The sequence below is a fragment of the Triturus cristatus genome, chromosome 2_1 (genome assembly GCF_964204655.1).
Source record: "Triturus cristatus chromosome 2_1, aTriCri1.1, whole genome shotgun sequence".
NCBI lineage: Eukaryota > Metazoa > Chordata > Amphibia > Caudata > Salamandridae > Triturus > Triturus cristatus.
The window spans coordinates 421264361-421284410 of record NC_140581.1 but is presented as its reverse complement, the minus strand read 5'-3'; the positions used below and the strand labels follow the sequence as shown (position 1 = coordinate 421284410).

Here is a 20050-nt window from a genome sequence, read left to right as displayed (position 1 = left end):
AGGATGGGCCTTTCCGGTCTGGAATTGCAAAGGTCCTCGTCTTTCCTTCACAATAGATGCCAAAGAGTCAAGGTGAATCAATCCCTATCCCAGCCTTCTACAGTGTCCATGGGGGTCCCTCAAGGGTCTGCCCTTTCTCCCATACTCTTTAATATTTTCCTGGAACCGCTAGGGAATGCTCTAAACTCCATGAACATTCTTTTTCATATGTATGCAGATGACACGCAACTTTACCTGAAAATCACCTCCTCTGAAGACTTCACTTCACTAAACTCCACCCTGACGATTACCCAAAACTGGCTGAGAACCACCTCTTGCTCAACACCGCCAAAACAGAATTCCTTCTCATATCTCCTCCTAATCACACCACAAAGATAGACCTCTGGATGAAACGCCTCACTGCCTTAAACTGCTCCCCTCATATCATTGAATCAGCTAAATCTCTTGGAATCACCCTGGACTCGCACTTGAAGATGAAGAATCATATTAGTAAGATGGGCAAGGCTGCTAACCACCAAATGAGGATTCTTAGAAATCTAAAACCATTCCTTCCTCAAGAGGACTTCAAGCAGGTGGTTCAAGCGCTTGTCCTGCCAAGGCTAGACTATGGTAGCGCTACGCTCTCTGGCCTCCCCAAATATACCTTGGCCCCACTCAGAGCTTCTTTGAATGCCGCTGCCAGTCTGATTTCTGGTACAAAACGAAATGAACACATATCCCCAGCCCTAAGATCTCTAAATTGGTTACCCTACAAAGCAAGAATACAATTAAAAATTGCTTGTTTGACGTACAAAGCCCTCCATTTCAAAACCCCTGGTAACCTGGCTCAAAAACTAGAACTATCAGGAGGGGGTAGACAATCAAGAAGAGCATATTCTCTCCTATTGAAACCACAGACCTTTCGCAAAAAGAGAACGAGGCTCAGAGTTTCTCTGGCTAAGCACCGAAGATCTGGAACTCTTTCACCGGAAATCCGCAGAATCCCCTACACGGCTGCTTTCAAACATGAAGTAAAAATAATGTTAACAAATAAGTTCTTGCCTTAAATGGCCATGGTCCGTCTGTTTCTAAATGTCCTCTGATTACACACTTTTTTTGGCCTAACAACTGTAATGCTCAGGGTTGTCTGTCATACCCTACTAAGTAATCCTTGTTCTCATCCTGGTGCAGTGTTATTAGTTCCTTATGTTATTCTCTGTTACCCCGCTGCAATTTCCCCCTTTACTTTGTTCTTTCCTTCCTTAATATTAAGTGCTCTGATACTCTTCGGGGTCTTGTTCGCGCTATGGAAAACTTTATACATATATAAAATAAATAAATAGGCATGCAGGCAAATGTATGGCAAATGTTTTAGTGTAAGAAAAAAAGGCAATTTAGGAAACGTGTGCATGTAAATGATGGCGTTTTTTCTCGGGACTAACCCAGCCTTATGACATTGCTTAGATTGAGCATGCACTCATTAGGAAGCTCGAGGTACCCAAATTCTTGGTCTTTAGGGGGCAGATTGTTTGAATGATATGTCTGGGTGCCAGAGTTGGCCCTGATGCAGGGTGAGAAGGTCCCGCCTCACCTTCTTGTGAGGGTTGACAGACATTTCCAGGAGCATGGTGTACCAGGCTTGCCTGGCCTAGTATGGCATCACTACATTAAGGGTGATAAATACCTGTCTCAATAGCGCTTTGTACTATGAAGGTGCCACATGGGGCAGTTTTAAAGAAGAGTCAGATGGCACATTAAAAATACTGTTGATGTAGGGTGCTCACCGATCAGATCCATAGTATATTCATTGACCTTTCAAACAGCGCTATTGCTGTTTACTGGAAGTCCTATTTCCCAGTCTGTTGAGCTTTGGAAGGCAAAGCTCTGGAAATGGACCCAGGGAGAAGATGATGCTGTCAGGCACTTAAGATATAAGGCAGGAACACCCAGAGAAATAGCGGGGTGGGATACCATTCTCCAAGAGAGATGTATTCTACACCTAGTCAGTCTCATGAAAGTCAAATTTGGGTTGAAATGCACTTAAATTTGGAAACGTGTGTTTCAGTACTCTTTGTCCAACCTGTGCATCTTTGTGTATTTAGATGTCCACACTGTATTGTTGTTTTGCGAAGGTGTGCATGGAGGACCATGCCACCACAGAGATGTTGTTGATGGACACGTTTGCTGCAAAGACCAAAGTTGCTCCGTTCTTCATCATGGAGTGTGCCCTTGCGTTCGTTGATAAATGTTCCCCTGCTTTTTCGTAGAAGGTTTTGATTGTCCACACTATTGTGCGATGGTCCCCTAGGTTACTTACTCACCCTCGTGCAGGAGACAGTTGGCTACTCTATTTTAGGGTCTTTGTCTCCTGGAGGTAGTAAATGAGCGCCTTTTGTATGCCTAGTGTATGTAAGGCTGTTTCATCGTGCGTCTTTGACTCCTGAAAGCCAGCAGCTGTATAGTATGGTTAAAATGGAAGTGTGACATCAACTTAGGAGGAAACTAGGGGTTAATTCTTAAAACTACTCTGTCGTTATGGATTTATGGGTAGGGTTCTAGGTGGTGAGAGGATGCAGTCAAGGGATCGGGTGTGGGTCTTTTTTTGCTTCTTCTAGGAATCTTTTTTACACTGGTAGAGTGAAGTGGCCATGCCCTGCTAGTCTCTGATGTAGGCCACAGGGACGGCCAAGAGAACTGAGTGATGCGAAGGCTAGTTTCTTACCCAGCAATTAGGTCAGATACTTTAGGACCGTGGTGCTTTTGGTCCTCTTATCTATGAGGCCTTGTTTCTTCTACCAGTGGATATATTAGTTCCACTTGGAAGTGTAGCATGTGCATGTATGTGGTCTTCATGCCTCTTTGGCAATGTCCATTGTTTTCTTTGGAAGGTGGACATGGACAAATTGCAGGTACTTAAGAGCCAGGCAGCTAGGCTGGTTTTGGGTGAGAGATCAGACCTTCTTGTATTCTGAGTAGTTCCTGGGTCTGTCGCAGGGCTATCCTCTCTTCCAGACAGATATAAACCAGGTAAGATAACCAGGAGAAGGGTCATGACAGAGTGTCTGAACTTGCCTATTACCATTGGTATTAGGGTAATCAGTGGAAAGGGATATGCAAATGTCCCGGACCAGCTTATCGACAGTGCATTACCGTGGGACTGTTGGTGCTGGTATCTGGATGCAAAGTCTCAGCATTTTGCATTCTCCGGGCAGATCCATGTCTGGGGTACCCCATTTCCTGATAATGCCTTCTAGTATTTCTTGTTTTAACTCCCAATCATGGGATGTGTTTACCTGTCCGCTTTGATGCTTTGTACGCCTATTAAGTGCATCGCCTACAATTTTGTGTTTCTTTGGATTACCCACTGTCATATGTCCTCTGCTTGTTGTGAGAGTGAGTAGGATTTTGCCCCCACTCGTTTGTTGAGGTAGGGCATTGTGGTTGTGCTGTCTGCACTGTCTTTGCCTCTACTTGTTCTTACAAGGCTTTCAGTGCAAGGAACCAAGGCTTTATTTCCATCCGGTTTAAGTGTCTCACTGTCTCCGTTTGGCTCCAAAGTCCTCTGATCTTTAGGCTTTCTATGTGCGCTTCCCATCTTGTGGGAAGCATTTGTAGTGATGGTCACTGTTGGAGTTGGTAGCCAGAAGGGTCTCTCCTATAGAAACATGATGCATGGCCCACCACATCATCTCCTTCTTAATCTTTTCTGTGACAACCATTATATCTTTCCAACTCTCCTTTGCGTGGGGCCATCTGCTGCTTAGCCACTTGTAGCTTGGGAATATGTTTAGTTTGGCATGTGGTATGAGCAGGATGCAGGACACAATCATAACCATTAGTTTAATTACTGTCCTCAACGTCAGAGACTGTCACTTCTGGTATAGGCAAGTATGCTCTGTTATGCCTTGATTCCCTTGGGTAGCGGATAGGCCCTTCTTGTACTTCAGTTCACTGTTGCTCCCAAGAACACTTTCTCCTGTTCTGGGTGTGGCTAGAACTTCTCTAGGATCATTGAGAAACCCAGCATGTGTAGTATCCCCATCACAGTCCGAATGTTCTGTTGGAATCTGTGTTTTGAGTTTACAATTACTAGCCAATTGTCTAGGTATGGGTAGATAGATATGTATGTTGTCTCCTGGGGTGCACAGCTGCTGCCACTTATTTTTTGTGAACACCCTTGGAGCTGATTTTAAGACAAGGGCAGCACCTTGAACTGGTAGTGATCCTTGTCTATGATAAATCTGAGGTATTGCCTGTATATCTGGTTCATTGGGAAGTGTAGGTAGGAGTCATTCAGATCTATTGAGGACTTGTAGTTTCCTTTCTTTAGAAGAGGCCGACCTCTTGTCATTTTGAAGCGTTGAGCTCATATGAACTTGTTTAGATATCTGAGGGGCAGGATTGGCTTTATTGTCAGATTGTGACTGAGCATAAGGAAGCAAGCAGAGTAAACTCTTTCCTGAATTACTTTTGGGAAACACTTTCTAGTTTGTTTTTTGATGATTTCCTTTACCTCAGCATACTTGCTTGAGTTCTTCCTTAGTTTTTGATCATTCCCTTAGTGGTTGCGAAGTAGGCCTTTTGACGAGTTTGAAGCAGTTGTGGTGTCTTATTATATTTAATATCGATTTGTCTGAGGTGATTAACCTTTGTTTCTGGAGAAATTCTCATCCTGGCTGATGAAGGGTAAAACCCCGAAACGGTCCTAGGATGCTTGTTTCCAGTCCCGGGAGGACCTGGCCTGGCAGTTCAGGCTGGACTATTCCCATTGGACGCAGGGACAAGACTGATTTGCATATGGCTGGGTCCAACCTGGAATGGCATGGTGAGAGAAACCCCCCAAAAAACAGCGCCTTGAGACCCTCACGGGCGAGTAGTACGCTTAACAAATCCCTGAATGATTGATTATTCTTACCCCAATGGTGTTTTGTGTTGGGGTGTGATTTATACAAGTCACTTATTTGCGCTGCCTCCCCATAGATTGACGTCTACCTCTTACCCACACTTTAAACGATTATCCTGCCGGCTACTGACATTGCTGGCCTGCAGTATGAGGTATGGCTGTGTGGGTAACCCCTTCTTGTTGAGGGCTGAGCTGTGGTGGTGTTCTAGTCTGCATGCCTTTCCACTTGAAGGACCTGCAGATTTGCAATGCTCCCATTGCATTCACTGTATCGTTGTCCTTTCTTATTTGATGCGTCATCCCACCCAGGGCCAAAGAGAGCATGCCCTGGGAAGGTCATATTGATGCAGAAGGTTTGTACCTCTGTCTTAAAGCCCGAAACTCTCAGCCAGGCATGCCCCCTGCGATTTGTGCCAGAACACATCTGCCTGCTGGTTGCATCAAGGGCCAACTTGAGAGTGGTGTTGGGCGATGATCTTCCATTTTTGTATGACAGCCTTAGCCCTTTTCTTGTAATTCTCAGGGAGAGGCTGCATGAGGCCCTTTATCTCATCCCACTATTGATAGCTATAGCTGTTAGGCGGGCAATAGAATTGTTAATCCTCTACTGAATCTCTGCCTCTCTCTCCACCTTCCTCCCCACCAGTTCCTTTCTATTACTCTGCCTGTCTGGTGGGGGCCCGCTGATGTGATGACATTACCTCTTGTTTACTGTCGCTCCAAAGATGGAGTCCATAGCTGCATTCCCCTGGCCTTGGACGTGCCTGGATCCTAAAAGGTCTCCTTTCTATGGTTAAGAATCCTCTGAAATATGGGGATACAAGTGTTCCTCTTTTGTGAGGGCACCAGTGTCCAATAAGAAACAGGAATACTCATTTTCCTCTTCTTTAAGTTGTACCATGTAAGTACCTGCTAGTCTCTTGGGGTGGGGTACCTGCTAGTCTCTTGGGGTGGGGGGGGGGGGAGGCCTTGAGAGGTGATAGGTGTCGACGCCCTTCTAAGGAGATTTGGTTTTGAGATATTGCCATACTTTCTCTTGCTGCTCCTGTCCCTCAGATATTGAGTCACCATCCTTGTAGACAAAGAATAACTCCTGTTCCTCTTCGTGGGGCTCTGGTTTGGAGGGAGGTTTGATCTTGTTTGTTCGGTTTCTCCCACTTTCAGCTCAGAGGAACTCATCACAGTCCTTTTTCCTTTGAAGGAGCACCGCTATTTCGGCTTCGAGCTAGACCTTGAACACCTGTTAGTAGTCGGTTGTCAGCATGGTCTTTTTTAGGAGGAGCCTAGGCAGCATGCATGAGTGGTCTCTCAAGATTCTGTATCTACTTCGGTGAGCTTTCACCAATTCCATTACCTTCATTAATTCCTTGGCCGGCCTTTTCAAAATACTTTGGTTTCATTGGTAAATGCTTTATATTTGTCCCACCTATCGACTGTTTTGTCACTGCCCTGGAAACTCTTCCAGTTACATGGATCACTTCACTTCCGGCCATTAAGTTAGTTTTGGCGCACTACTTTTTCTTTCGACTCAGATCGCGGTGGTTTCCTGTTTGTGCCGGCGCCGTCCCATTTCAGTCCGAATGGTCTGTTGGAATCTGTGTTTTGAGCATGCAATTACTAGCCAGTTGTCTAGGTATGGGTAGACAGATATGTATGTTGTCTCATGGGGTGCACAGCTGCTGCCGCCTAATTTTCGTGAACACCCTTGGAGCTGATTTTAAGAGAAGGGCAGCACCTTGAACTGGTAGTGTACCTTGTCTATGACAACTCTGAGGTATTGCCTGTATGTTTGGTTCATTGGGATGTGTCGGTAGGAGTCATTCTGATCTATTGAGGACTTGTAGTTTCCTTTCTTTAAAAGAGGCCGACCTCTTGTCATTTTGAAGCGTTGAGTTCATATGAACTTGTTTAGATAACGGAGGAGCAGGATTGGCTCTATTGGCAGATTGTTACTGAGCATAAGGAAGCAAGCAAAGTAAACTCTTTCCTGAATTACTTCTGGGAAACTCTTTCTATAGTTTGTTTTTTGATGATTTCCTTTACCTCGGCATACTTGCTGGAGTTCTTCCTTTGTTTTTGATCTTACCCTTGATGGTTGCGAAGGAGGCCTTTTAACGAGTTTGATGCAGTAGTGGTGTCTTATTATATTTAATATTGATTTGTCTGAGGTGATTGACCTTAATTTCTGGAGAAATCGTCTTATCCTGGCGGATGAGGGGTGAAACACCCAAACCGTCCTAGGATGCTTGTTTCCAGTCCAGGGAAGACCTGGCATGGCAGTTTGGGCTGGACTGTTGCCATTGGACGCAGGGTCAAGACTGATTTGCATATGGATGGGTCCAAACTGGAATGGCATGGTGAGCAAAAAAACAATGGATTTAGGCCCAGATCTCTGTACTGGGTTGAATGTATGACATTGTTCTTCATTCTGTCCATCAATTGTTCTTTTTTCATTTGTCACCCCAAGTGGGACGAGTATGCCCGGAAGTGGGTCCCGTGCTCTCCATGCCACTGGAGTCAAGCTACCCTGGCTGATGAGGGGTCAAACCCCGAAACTGGTCTTAGGATGCTTGTTTCCAGTCCAGGGAGGACCTGGCCTTGCAGTTCGGGCTGGACTGTTCCCATTGGGCACAGGGTCAAGACTGATTTGCATATGCTGGGTCCAAACTGGAATGGCGAGTGAACAAAAACAAAAAAAACAGTGCCTTGAGACCCTCACGGGAGAGTAGCGCGCTTAACAATTCCCTGATCGATTGATTATTCTTACCCCAATGGTGTTTTGTGTTGGGGTGTGATTTATACAAGTCACTTATTTGCGCCCGCTGCCTGCTTCCCCATAGATTGACGTCTACCTCTTACCCACACTTTAAACTACTATGCTTGCGGCTACCTCCATTGCTGGGCTGCAGTATGGGGTATGGCTGGGTGGGTAACCCTTTCTTGTTGAGTACTGAGCTGTGGTGGTGTTCTAGTCTGCATGCCTTCCCACTTGAAGGACCTGCAGATTTGCAATGCTCCCATTGCGTTCACTGTATCGTTGTCCTTTCTTATTTGATGAGTCATCCCACCCAGGGTCAAATAAAGCATGCCCTGGGAAGGTCATATTGATGCAGAAGGTTTGTACCTCTGTCTTAAAGCCCGAAACTCTCTTTTGGGGTCTCACTATATGAAGTGGTTATGTTTATTCTGGTCTAGGGTCACTGGTCGCACATGGGTGCTTTAAGTTCCTGCTCTCTCTTCTTCCACCGATTGCATCACCAGGATAACACTGGAGTAAGGGAGAACTGATTAGACAAAGGACATTTTTCTCTGGCAACCCCCAGAGCAAGCAGAATGCCCCCAGTTCTAGCTCAAGTGCTTTAATTTTGAAAATGGTTGCGCTGTGGATGGTTCAGTCTTCCTGCTTGTGCCCCCAAAAATGGCATATTTACTGAACTGTTATTTCTAGTAAGTAGTATATCCTTTGGACATCTTGGGACTCTGATCAACCTCAGAGCACACATATGTCAAGAACTTTATTTTCTGCTGGTTTGCAATTCTCCTACTCAGACTGGGAAAAAGCCAGGACTCTTGGAAATACATCCTGCTGGTGTCACTTGTGGAGGGAAAGGGGGCTGACCTGCCCTTGAAAGGGAGTCGCTGTACTGCCCCTGCTTGAAGAGTTCTTCCGATACAAGGAATACCTATGAAAATGTGTACAGAGGTTACTTTAAAGTACCAAGACAGTCCAGGAGCCACAAGGCACTCCACATGACTAGGAGAACTAAACTCATGCCTTTTCTTCAAGGGAAATTGTGAGACTGCATTGTTCTAAGCCCTACTTGTACTCCAAGGATTCCCCATACTGTCCCCTTCCTCATTCTCAAAAGGAACCAAAAGAGGGTAATGGACGTCAATGTTTTCCCTAAATCTAGCACTCAGTGTGGACTGAGCAGGTCATGGGTGACTGGTACATTCTATTCCTCCGACAGAGAGGCATTCCAAAACACTATTATGGGTGCTTCTCCATCACATCCGCCCTTCTTTGGGCCTTAACTTGTTCATCTAACGAGCTACAAATCTATCTGCAGAGCGGAAAGTTTTTCTGGAAATGTTTATGGCTTTCCAAACAGATGGTATGCATCACTAAGTCCAGAATGCTTCTTCCGCATTGCAGGTTTGCTTAAAACAGGGAATCTAAAGTAAAATGAGTGCCTCTTATCCAAGTTCAGAACCAGGAGATTAAAGGGGGGGGGGGGGGTGAGGGGGGAATAGAATCTTAACAGGGCTATGAATAGTATCTCTTGCAGTCCGTAGGGTGTTCCTCATAAGTGAGAGGCCAATTCAAACTTCATCAACTCTCAAATTAACGAGACACCCAGATTCTGAAAGGTTTGCAAATTGAGTTTTTAGGCCTACCTGAAGCCTTGATTGGAAAATTGCTATGTTAATACAAATGCCAATGAATAAAGCAGTGGAATCTGAATGAATAGTAAAATAATCTGCAACAAGCACTTCCGTAGGCATCTCATGGCCGGTACTTTTTGCAACTGGAATTCAAATTTGAGTTTGGCATCACAGATTATTCTCATCCTCTTGACTTTGGAAGCAGACGCAGGCAGCGAGCATGGGACAGAAGTTGTAAAACTGGCAAAACAAGTCGCATCCAAAGACCAGTCTTCGTTTTTTTCACCATTTGAAAACCATTCAGTTATATAGGACAGTGAGGCATTTGGCAGACTGACTTATTTGTAGGGTGATCAAACCTCAGTAGCAGCAGCCATGTGTCATCAGCATAGGAAAGGAGCTGAAAGTCCAGCAAATTCCCAAGGAGCAGAACATACCGACTGAGCAGAATCCACAACAGTGCATAGTCCTGGAGAACCCACAACTCTTGTCTCTTATCATTCAAGGCTTGGCTTGGAATTTGGAAAATGAAGCATAGGCTGGGTTGCCACATAGGTACGTTTGTTGCTTACATACCAAAAAAATCCCAAGCATAAAGTGGAATGCAGAAAAAGTGTTTAACGTGGATGAAATTGGAAATACAGCAGAGATTCAAAGCCTGTCTGCAAGGAAAACGATGGAAACTACGGAAGATGACTGCAGCAGACTTACAGTCAGGCATGAATTTCAGGCATCACTTGGTGGGTTTTCCATAGATCTGGATTCATTGCTGCTGTCAGAGAACACAGTCGGGAATTATGCAGTAACCTCAGTGTATACAAGACATCTGGCTAAAATGTTAAGAGCCCTGGGCAGCTGATTAAGACTGTCATGAGACTAGAATGTGTACTACACATAATAAAGAGACGTCTTAGTGGTGCAAAGTGAAAAGTTGAATGCATTGTGAAAAGTTGAATGCACTGCACCCCCTCTCCATTCTTACAACGAAAATAAGCCATTTGTAAGCTTCTTTTTTCTTTTATGGAAACAAGGGTTCATAAAGTTAAGACCATGCATGTTTTCTATTACTAATCTTCAGCATTTAAAAAGCTAAGAAAGATTGATATAGTGAGAATGGCTTGAAATAAAACTTGCAGTATTAGCACAAGTCAGTTTACCAATTAAAAAGTGATTAAAAGAGGTGAGATCTTACCTGTTTGTTTCAACATTTATGACTTTAATGCCGAGCATCGTTCCATACAGCACAAAATGTCCAGTCTCATCGAAAATGATGTTTATTAACCTAATTGCATCCACTTTCTCCAGTTCACGCTCCACAGCCATACGCCGGCCAAACTCCATATCTGGAAGCTGTTGCCTCATCTGCTGCAGTTCAGTGAACATCTATGGGGGGAAAAGTCCAAATTAAAGGGCTCCTAGGAGAACATGCAACAAGACATGCCAGAGTGTGCTACATCATATGCCTCATGGAAAATGAAAAGGCAGTTACTCTTTACTGTGAAGCCAGCCTTGCATGGGCAAGGGTTGAAGGTAAATCAACCATTCCAAGAGACTCCATATCAACCACCAGTAATTCTGAATCCTCAAATATGCAGAACTTCAAATGGAATAACGTTGTAATGAGAGAATTGGTGGGGCTGTTTTATGCCCTGTACACCTTATCAGTGTTGGACTTGGAGATGGCTAGTATTACACATCGCAAATTATAGGGCCGGATGGGCTTACACTAACGAAAAAGGGTGTAACCACATCAGAGTGTGAAAGACATCTTTCAAACGAACCTGAAAATATGAATCTAAATTAAAGAAAATGTCTTGGTAGTGTTATAGGCACAAAATTATGTAATTCACTATTTTTTCTAGAAGAGAGTTTGTCTCTTGAAAAAAGTGTCTCGGGACACCGCAGGCTAGCCTTGACATTCAATGTTTATGAGGATCAGCAAAGATCTTATGATGGAGAACAAAGTCGAACAACAGAAAATTTAAACTCGGAGCTGCTGGGTTCAATCTTGAATTCAACCGGAATACTGAAAACAGCATTAGGACTAGGGTGGTGCCCGAAGGTCATAATATTGTGAAACGTTCAGGTCTTCAGAATGCCAAATCTATATCTATATCAAAAGCAGGATGCAACTAGACCAGCAAAAGCAGTTTCTAGATGGAGTCTACCAGTCTGGTTGCAAAACAGCTATTGTTACCTTACCAAGATCGTAAATTGGAATTAAAGCCCATCCATTGCTTATCATTTGTTGGCTTTATTGTCCCTCATTTGTTTACTTATATGATGGCTTGCCTTGTCAGTCTTTTGTTTTCCCCCCTTGAGTATAGGCTCTCTACTTGTGTCCTACCACACTCAATCTGAGGGAACTACTTGCCTGACCGCTTCACAAGATTGCATGCGTTTTCCAGCTGTCTCCCTGGTTTGCTACTCTCCCCATCAATGTTTCGCTCTTGTCCAAGCGCTTCTCTTTCCTCATTCAGCACTTCACATGACTCTCTCTTACCAGTGTTCTTCTGTGGTTGTCCCTCCCCAGCACTCAGTGTGCTGCTCTTCCTCTATCCAACCCGCTCCTCTGATAGACCCCAACAATACCTAGAACATCTGGTCCATCAGCAGTTTTTTTTTATGTGACACTTTTTTTTCGTTCCAAGTGGTGGCCATCATCTGGGACGCATAAATAATAAATTAAAGCAAATTGAGCCTGCGTCATTCCGCTACCACACACATACGTTCCGACATATGTGGGAGTCAATGGAATGACGTGAATGCCATCTCATTTTTTCTTGACAATGCTGAACAGTGTCCAAACGCTTCACAGCATCACCAACTGCAACTGGCGAGCCGACGTGTCCCTATGGAGTGATCTATTGGGCTTGCCAATGCTTGCTGTGCATTTTATCTTAGCACTATGAGTCCCTTGTAAATCGACTTAGTGCAAGAAAAAAAGATGGTTACTTTGCACTTTAACTAGGCTAGTGCCCAAAGTGCATCATTTTAAATGGTTGGATTCCGGCTCTACGATGCCAGGACGTTGCATTGGTCTCGAACCCTTCCATCAGAATGGTAAACGTCTACATGGAGTGGACCTAGTTAACCTTACCTGTGATATACTGAAAGATCAGCCGATAATCACAGCGTTAACATAAAAAGAACAAGCATTGGCATAGCCAATAGGTCTCGCCTTTGGGACCTTATAAGTGTTTAGCCATGCAACAGTTGCATAACTAAATACTTATAAGGTCCCAAAAGCGAGACCTATTGGCTATGCAAAGCGGCCGAAAAAGTGAAAGTGATCGCAATCGCGATCAAACATCAAAGCGGCCGTGTGGCCGCGAAAGTGAAAGTAATTGCGGTAAAGATCGGCGCGCGCGCCCGCGCACATTCACTGTAGCTCTAGGCTGGCCTGGAAGCACTTTTTGGAGCCCTCACAAAATGTCTCGCCAGACCAGCGCATTCAAAGGTGTTTTGACAATCAGATCAGAATCACGTGTGTGGACTGTAATATAAAATTCTGCATTGCTGAAATTAGGTATAGGAAAAATACATAAAGGAGATTGAAGAATCAGTCTCCAAATGATCCCCTTTTGTGGCAAGAGGGGACAATTATTAGGTTTTGTGAATAGAACCTCTTGATCTCCCCACACCCTCAAGATTCCATGGAGAATGGTGCTCATGATTTCTCAATAATGGTTTCCTAATGCTTGTCTGATGAGGTAGTCTGCTTTCAAGAGCAGCCACTTTCCAGATCTTAAGACTCCTCAATTGTTTACCTGTGGTCAAGACCCTCAGGAGCATGGCTACGTCACACAGTGTTCTACTCATCTTTTCTAAATGACGGAGCATAGTGGCCCTAAATGTCATCAAAATTCCGATTAGCGCTGCCACAACTTGTTTGACTTCAAATTAGAAGAACCACTGTGAAGCCTTTTCTTCTCTCCAGATAAGAATTTAATCAGGTATTGGAAATATATGATTATCGTAGCCTACAGGGTTCATAAACGTTTTAGAAAGTCATCCTCTTTGACAGGAGAGGGGATCCATCACCTCTTTCAGTAGCAATTATTTCACCCCTTTAGCTCAATGTTTTGGAAAGAAGGTAGCCTATTTCCTATAGCTGACCTGCGGCACTTCCTTATAAACTTGCAAAATGTTTATGGGATTGTTGGAGTGGTAGAAGCAGACTGCTTTTGATCTGTGCCGATTCCCATGCCCCTGTAGGGATGAATACATTGTTGATGGAACTTTCTTTCTGGAAAAGTCAGACATAGCACAGGGAATTGACTTCTCATGGAGCTCTTGGCTTTCTCTCCGAAGTCTTTCACCATCAAACAGCATGTCAAGTTAGCCAAAGTCGCACATGCATGGTGGACTGAAGGAGGGCATGCCTTTGTAGCTCAACCTCAGATCACATGGAACGGCTACTGTGTCCAATCAGTTTTTTACTGCTTGCTTAACGCATTCACTCCATCTTTAAGCAGGTCCGTAAAGGGACCTGATATATTTTCAGAGAGGCCTACATCTTCCATCACCCAGAGTGTGTGTGGAAGCATCTGCTCATAAGACTGGTACCATTGGGGGGCGTGGCCTAGGTGCCGTGGATGGCGGACGCGTGAGCTTCGTGCAAGCCCAGCTGTTTATCCTGCATACCGGCAAATATGCCCGTGCCTGGGGGCGCGCGCCGGATGGCCTGCAACGTGGAGACAGTTGGGGCTCCTACTGTCCCCCCTCACGCCTCGAGAAGTGGCAGAGACTCGCCGACGCACCAAAAGCGAGCAGGCGTGGCTGAGAACGAAGATGGCAGCCTGGGTGGAGAGCGAGGACGAGGAGTAACAACGGAGACGACTGCCTGACCCGAATATGGGACTCGGTCTGAAAGTTTCAAGTTCTGAAGGTGCTGTCTGTGCACTAACAGCCCACCGCGTGCCACCCGTGACTTCGGACCCGAAACATCCCCCACCCTCGTGGTGCGGCCTGCCTGACGAGAAGACCAGGTGGCGACCTGCTTCGCAGAAGGGGTAGCGAAAGGACGAGCTAGCGGGGTAATCGGAGTGGACGGCCTGCCTGAACCGCCAATGGTCCCGCTGTACCGACTGTTACAGTATGGTGCCCTGTCTCCCATACGACCCTACGGAGGACGACGAAGAGGTGCGGAGCGGTGTGCGGTGGGGGAGGTGCGCAGCGGCTGAAATGGCGGAGGAGGACTCTGCACTATTTGGTTTTTCGCTGCCTGCTCCATCGCCTGGCTTTAGGTCCGATCCTGAGTGGGACCAGGGCACCACGGAAGGGCGTAGTGCGTGGCTGGGAAGGGAGAAATTACCGCCGAGGCTGAGGGGGTCGCTGCCCTGCCCGCCTGCCACCACTGATACAAGACTTGCTGTACTGCCCACCTGATTACCGCTCGCTTCTCTGACCGCTAAAGATCAAGGCGACCCTAGCGGAACTGCAACATTGTCTTCACCCCGACAGACATCTGGCCTACTGTGGAGGGTGAATGAGCTGGAGGGGACGGAGGTGTCGTCTCCCGCAGGGACAATGGCTGGCGATCAGGCGGGGACTACTGGAGGCGTCGGGGATATGAGTCCCCCTGGCGCTCATTGACAGACGATTGAGAACTCCCCTGCACTCTCTGTTGCATTGAGGACTGGCTGTCCCGACTGATTTGGTGGAGAGGGGCTCTGGGGATGCCTGGGCAGGACAAGGTGCAGCTGATTGCCCGGAGTACTGGTTCTGGACACTGTTGTGGAGGCGAGGACGCTGGCTGAGCATACTGAGAGGTGCTTCCCTGGGGCCTAGACCGGTCACAAAGCTACAGAGCTGGATTGCAGTCTGTTCAGGGGCTGTGGCTGGTCGATGTGGAGAGAGGCCCTCCATTTCTGCATAACTGGTTTGATGAGTAGGATACAACAGACACTACCCGCTGCTGGAGAGGCCACTGCTGGAACGTGAAGAGGGTGGACTGCGTTGCACGGTCAGGAGACTGGAGTTGTGGAGAGCGGAAGCACTAGTGGCGGCTCCGCGACCGCCCAGGGAACGCCGTGCTAAATATCGGATCGGAGGCTGTACTGCCCCGGAGATGGGGAACCCACAGGGGAAACAGGCCGAGCCCCCACCGGATCGAGAAGAAAGTGCGACGGATGCAGTCTTCATAAGACTCGGTCGGAGATACCGGTTCACCAACAGTTAGCTATACCAAAGCTACGCTACACCAAGATATTAGCACAGTGGCAGTAGGTCTAGGCTTGCTGCGGGCCGAACACGCTAAACTATCGGACATGGTGAAATAGTCGGAATCGACGTTAGAGGTGATAGCCCCTGCACAACAAGCCTTAATTGTGCAAGTCGGAGAATTGTCCAGTAGGGTCACTACACTGGAGCAAAGAGCAGAGGATGCGGAAGGACGCAACCGGATGAACAATGTGAGAGTTGTGGGGCTTCCGAAAGGAGTAGAGGGGCAGGACATGGTTACCTATCTGGAGACCTGGCTCAAAGTAGTGGTGGCGCTGGAGGGCCGATCACAGTTCTACACGCTGGAAAGAGCCCATCGAGTACCTGCCCGGCCACCAGCACCAGGGCGTCCCCACAGGTAGTGGTGGCTAGACTGCTTCATTTTTTAGACAGATCTGCTACTGTGGAGGGTGTGCTCAGAAGGGCCTTACACCATGGAGAATAATACGGTCTCCTTAATCTTGGACTACACACAGGAAGTGCAAAGACATCGCACCTCCTTCTTGGAGGTTAAGAGAGCCCTATGGGAGGAGGGAATTCAGTACTCCCAGATATTCGCGGCCCTCCTCAAGATCTTGGGGGGAAAAACCCACTTTTACGATGACACTAAATCTGCCTGGGAATGGATTGAGGCTTACAGAATGGAGGGTCACTCCCAGCTGCGTGATGGAAAGCAGCCGTCCGGAGCCAGGGATTCCGGGCAGCGTGTACGCAGATGCCAGAGGCGACAAGTGGCTAAAAAACACAAGTCCTTCTAGGAAGGCGGCAGAGAGAGCAGAAGCCTTGAAGCCAGTGGCAGTCATGATGCGGAGCAGTGAGACGTCAGCGGAGAGGGACTTGGAGTCAAAACAAGAAACTGCAAGATCTGACTCAGACACGTCACATACTGACAGTATAAAATTACCGGAAATGACTCCTCAAACTGTAGACGAGTTTGTGGGATGATTGCCTGGGGGGGAGGGGGTCCTCTTCTTTGTGCTCTTTTTCCTATGTATCCTTTTGATATGTTTTCCTGGTTTTGGTACACATGCTTGATTCTGTTGGGGACTGGATACTGTGCTGGGCTGATGTTGAAATTATGTGAGGGGATGAGGGGGTGGGGGGGAGGATGGCCGGGTGGGCCCGCCCGGGTGCGGGGTGGAACGGACACTAAAGACTGTGGAGCTATGAAGGATCTTGTTTTGTAGTTACTTTTTGGTGGACGGCCGCACTCCATTGTAGGCACTAGTGCTCGTAGCCTTGGGACTTAACACAACTGTTGTGGATTACCGTTACACAGTATTTTTGTGCGTTTGGGCAGCTGACCGTTGTCTGACCGTTCATGGGTTGGGGAGTTGTACTGTTGGGTTTAGTGTTACACACCAGGTGGCATGAGCTAATTATTTGGGGGGATGCTGGTGGGGGGGGGGCAGGGGGGAGAGCTGGAGAGGATGCAAAGCACGGGAGGATGGCGCACAATACTGACCGAGTTGAGGAGTGCAAACTCCTAACTTGGAATATACGAAGCATGGGTTCACCCTCCAAACGCTACAGTATGCTCAATTATATCAGAGGTAGAGGAGCCCATGTGGTCCTACTGCAGGAGACCCACCTCACAGAGTTAGAAGTCAATAGACAGATGGAGATGGAGAGGACAGCTCGTTGCGACCACCTATTTGCCATTTGCAAGGGGGGGTCCTTGTGTGGATCCGCCCTGGGGTCCATTTTCAACTCACTCGGAAAATAATAGACACCGAAGGAAGGTTTGTAGTGATTAATGGTACTTTGAATGGCAAAGATATAACTGTGGGTAGTATGTATGCCCCTAATCGAGAAGAGCTTCCCTTTTTATAACGGCTCTCCGGTATGCTGGCAGGGTTGGCACACGAGAATCTGATACTAGGGGGGAGACTTTTGCTGTGTGTATGACATAGGATGGGATAGATCTACTCCATTGTGGGGTACACTAGCTGAAAATACATCGAAGGGGCTCAGGGGATGGGCCACGGGGTGGGACTTATTAGATGTTAGGAGGTTGCAAAACATACAGCGCAGAGAATATTCCTATTTTTCGCACCTATATGACCTGCACACACGTTTAGATATGTTCTTCTGCTTTACCACATTGATTCCCATGATGTGTGGGGCTGAATACCTTGGTAGATCCAGATCTGATCACAGTCCCCTAATCATGAGATTTGCACGCTCTCCTGAGAGAATCCCAATTCCGCTGTGGAGATTGGGTCCGAGCCTACTAGAGGATGCTGCCATCCGGCAGCTCCTCTCTGCAGCATTAGTAAACTATTTAACTAAAAACCAAGCAACCGCCAGCTCCCCATTGGTGGAGTGGGAAGCATTTAAGGTGGTGACTCGGGGACATTGTATGGGACAGAAGGTAGGGGTTTGACGGATGGTGACACAGGAGTTAGAAGACCTAGAAGCACAGATCTTAACTCTGGACAGAGAGACTGCGGGTGGGGCTGGGTCGCAGGGCAAATTCGCGGATGTGAAAAGCCTTTATAATTCTACTTGAGATAGAATGCGCGCGTTGGACCTTAAAACTTATCAGGAGAAACAACACATGGAGGGAGGTAAGGCTGGAAGATTACTGGCCTGGTTAATTAAACCAGACAGTAGGGGTACACCAATTCCCAGTATTACTGATGCCCAGAGTCACGTACTCTCTTCCCCGAGGGCCATTAATGACGCATTTCAAGACTACTACGAGAGACTGTATGGACTACCAAACAGGCCGGAGGGACGACTTGATTGCGTACCTGGAAGGACTGCGACTACCTCGATTGGACCGAGATTTGAGAACATCTTTAGCGTCCTCGATTAAAGTGGGCAAAATTAAGGCATCGATTCGAGATATGGCAAGGGAAAAACGCCTGGGCCAGACGGCCTTCTGGCTGAATTTTATATAACCTATATGGATATTTTAGCCCTGCAGTTAGAACAGATGTGCGCCACTGCGCTTAGGGAATGGCAATTACCACCCTCCATTAGGGAAGCGCTGTGATTCTTTTGTCAAAAAACAAAGCCACCCATGCTAAGCTGATTGAATTTCGGCCCCTATTCATGCTCAATATGGATTTTAAAATCCTAAGTAAAACATTGGCGAACAGGCTCCTTCCTCACATGCCCAGGCTTTTGATTCACTGTGATGGGAATCCTAAGGCCCGCGTGCGAACAGGTACCATGATATCCACGCCCTATCTCATTCACAGGGGCACCAGACAGGGATGCCCCCTGTCCCCGTTGCTTTTTGCTCTAGCAATGGAGCCGCTGGCGGAACGGGTCAGACACGAGAGTGGTACACTGGGGGTCTTGCTTGCCGGGACTGATCACATCATATCTCTTTACGCTGATGATGTGTTAATATATTTGCGCGAAGGGCATAGGGGGATACAGGTAGTACTACAAATATTAGAGGAATTTGCTGCACTTTCTGGCCTCCGAATTTCCTGCCTAGTCTGGAATGGTCATTGGTTTCCTTTAAATATTTGGGGCTACAAATCTATCATGCACAAGTCGACCTATTTGACAGCAATCTTGGGGGAGCTTTGAGAGCGCTTCGTGCGAATGTGACCTTTTGGCGTACGCTCAAACTGCCTGTTATGGCCCGAGTCGCGTTATCCAAAATGATATTACCGCGCTTATTATATTATTTTGTTAACTTACAAGTGGTGATACCTTAAGGCTGGTTTAAGGCTCTGGACGCGATGGTGCGTGACTTGGTGTGGGATGGTAGTCATAATAGAGTTTCCTTGCAGACCCTGCAGCTCCTATTGGCGGGTGGCGAACTGGGAGCCCCAGATTTTGAGGCTTACTATCTTGCGGCCCAACTCCCATGGCTAGCTAGATGGTTCGACGGAGGGACCTGGGTATATTGTAGCTTCCGGCCGGGGCACTACCAACAATTCTGCTCCCTAGGATACTTGATCGCCTTCAGAAGATCAGACAGATGACGATGTCCTGCTGGGACAGATGCGTGGCGCGCTCAAAGTAGACATTGATCTATGCACCAGGTGCTCCCCCAATGGGCCCTCCCCATTACACAGCGACAATTGTCGGGTTGGGACGAAACAGGAGTCCAGACGGATGGAGTTAATCAATTAGACCACTTCCTGGAATACCATGAATTACCACCGGGACAGTTTTTAAACTATCATAAGATTCGGGGGGCGATGGCAGAACTGTGGGGTATGGACGCCAAGGAACCAGATACCCACCCCCGCACTGCAGGCACTGCTGACGTTGGGCTCGGCCGGTCATTTAGTGAAATGGTTATACCTGGCAATATGGGAACTGACACCCCGAGTATTGCCTCGACTACTGGAGAGGTGGGAAAACACACTAAATAGGCGATTAACTGAGAAGGAATGGACGAGGGTTCTAGAGGGTCCAAAAAAGGTATCCCGGAATAGGGCTTTCAAGCTCATCCAATTTAACGTGCTTAATAGAACTTACCTAACCCACATCGCTTGAATGTAGTATATGGTAGGGAAGACCTAGCTTGTTCCAGATGCTCACAAACAGATGCAGACTTTAACCATATGTTATGGGCTTGTACGA

General features: G+C 46.9%; 1 protein-coding gene across 1 annotated transcript in view; it reads right to left on the bottom strand.

Moving 5' to 3' along the window:
- The window catches only part of PPWD1 (peptidylprolyl isomerase domain and WD repeat containing 1), a 416345-nt gene that overhangs the window by 236733 nt on the left and 159562 nt on the right, over window positions 1–20050 (bottom strand). Inside the window, exon 6 of the mRNA XM_085631724.1 lies at window positions 10461–10651. Coding sequence (XP_085487850.1) covers window positions 10461–10651 — 191 coding nt within the window. The remainder of the gene's footprint in view (window positions 1–10460; window positions 10652–20050) is intronic.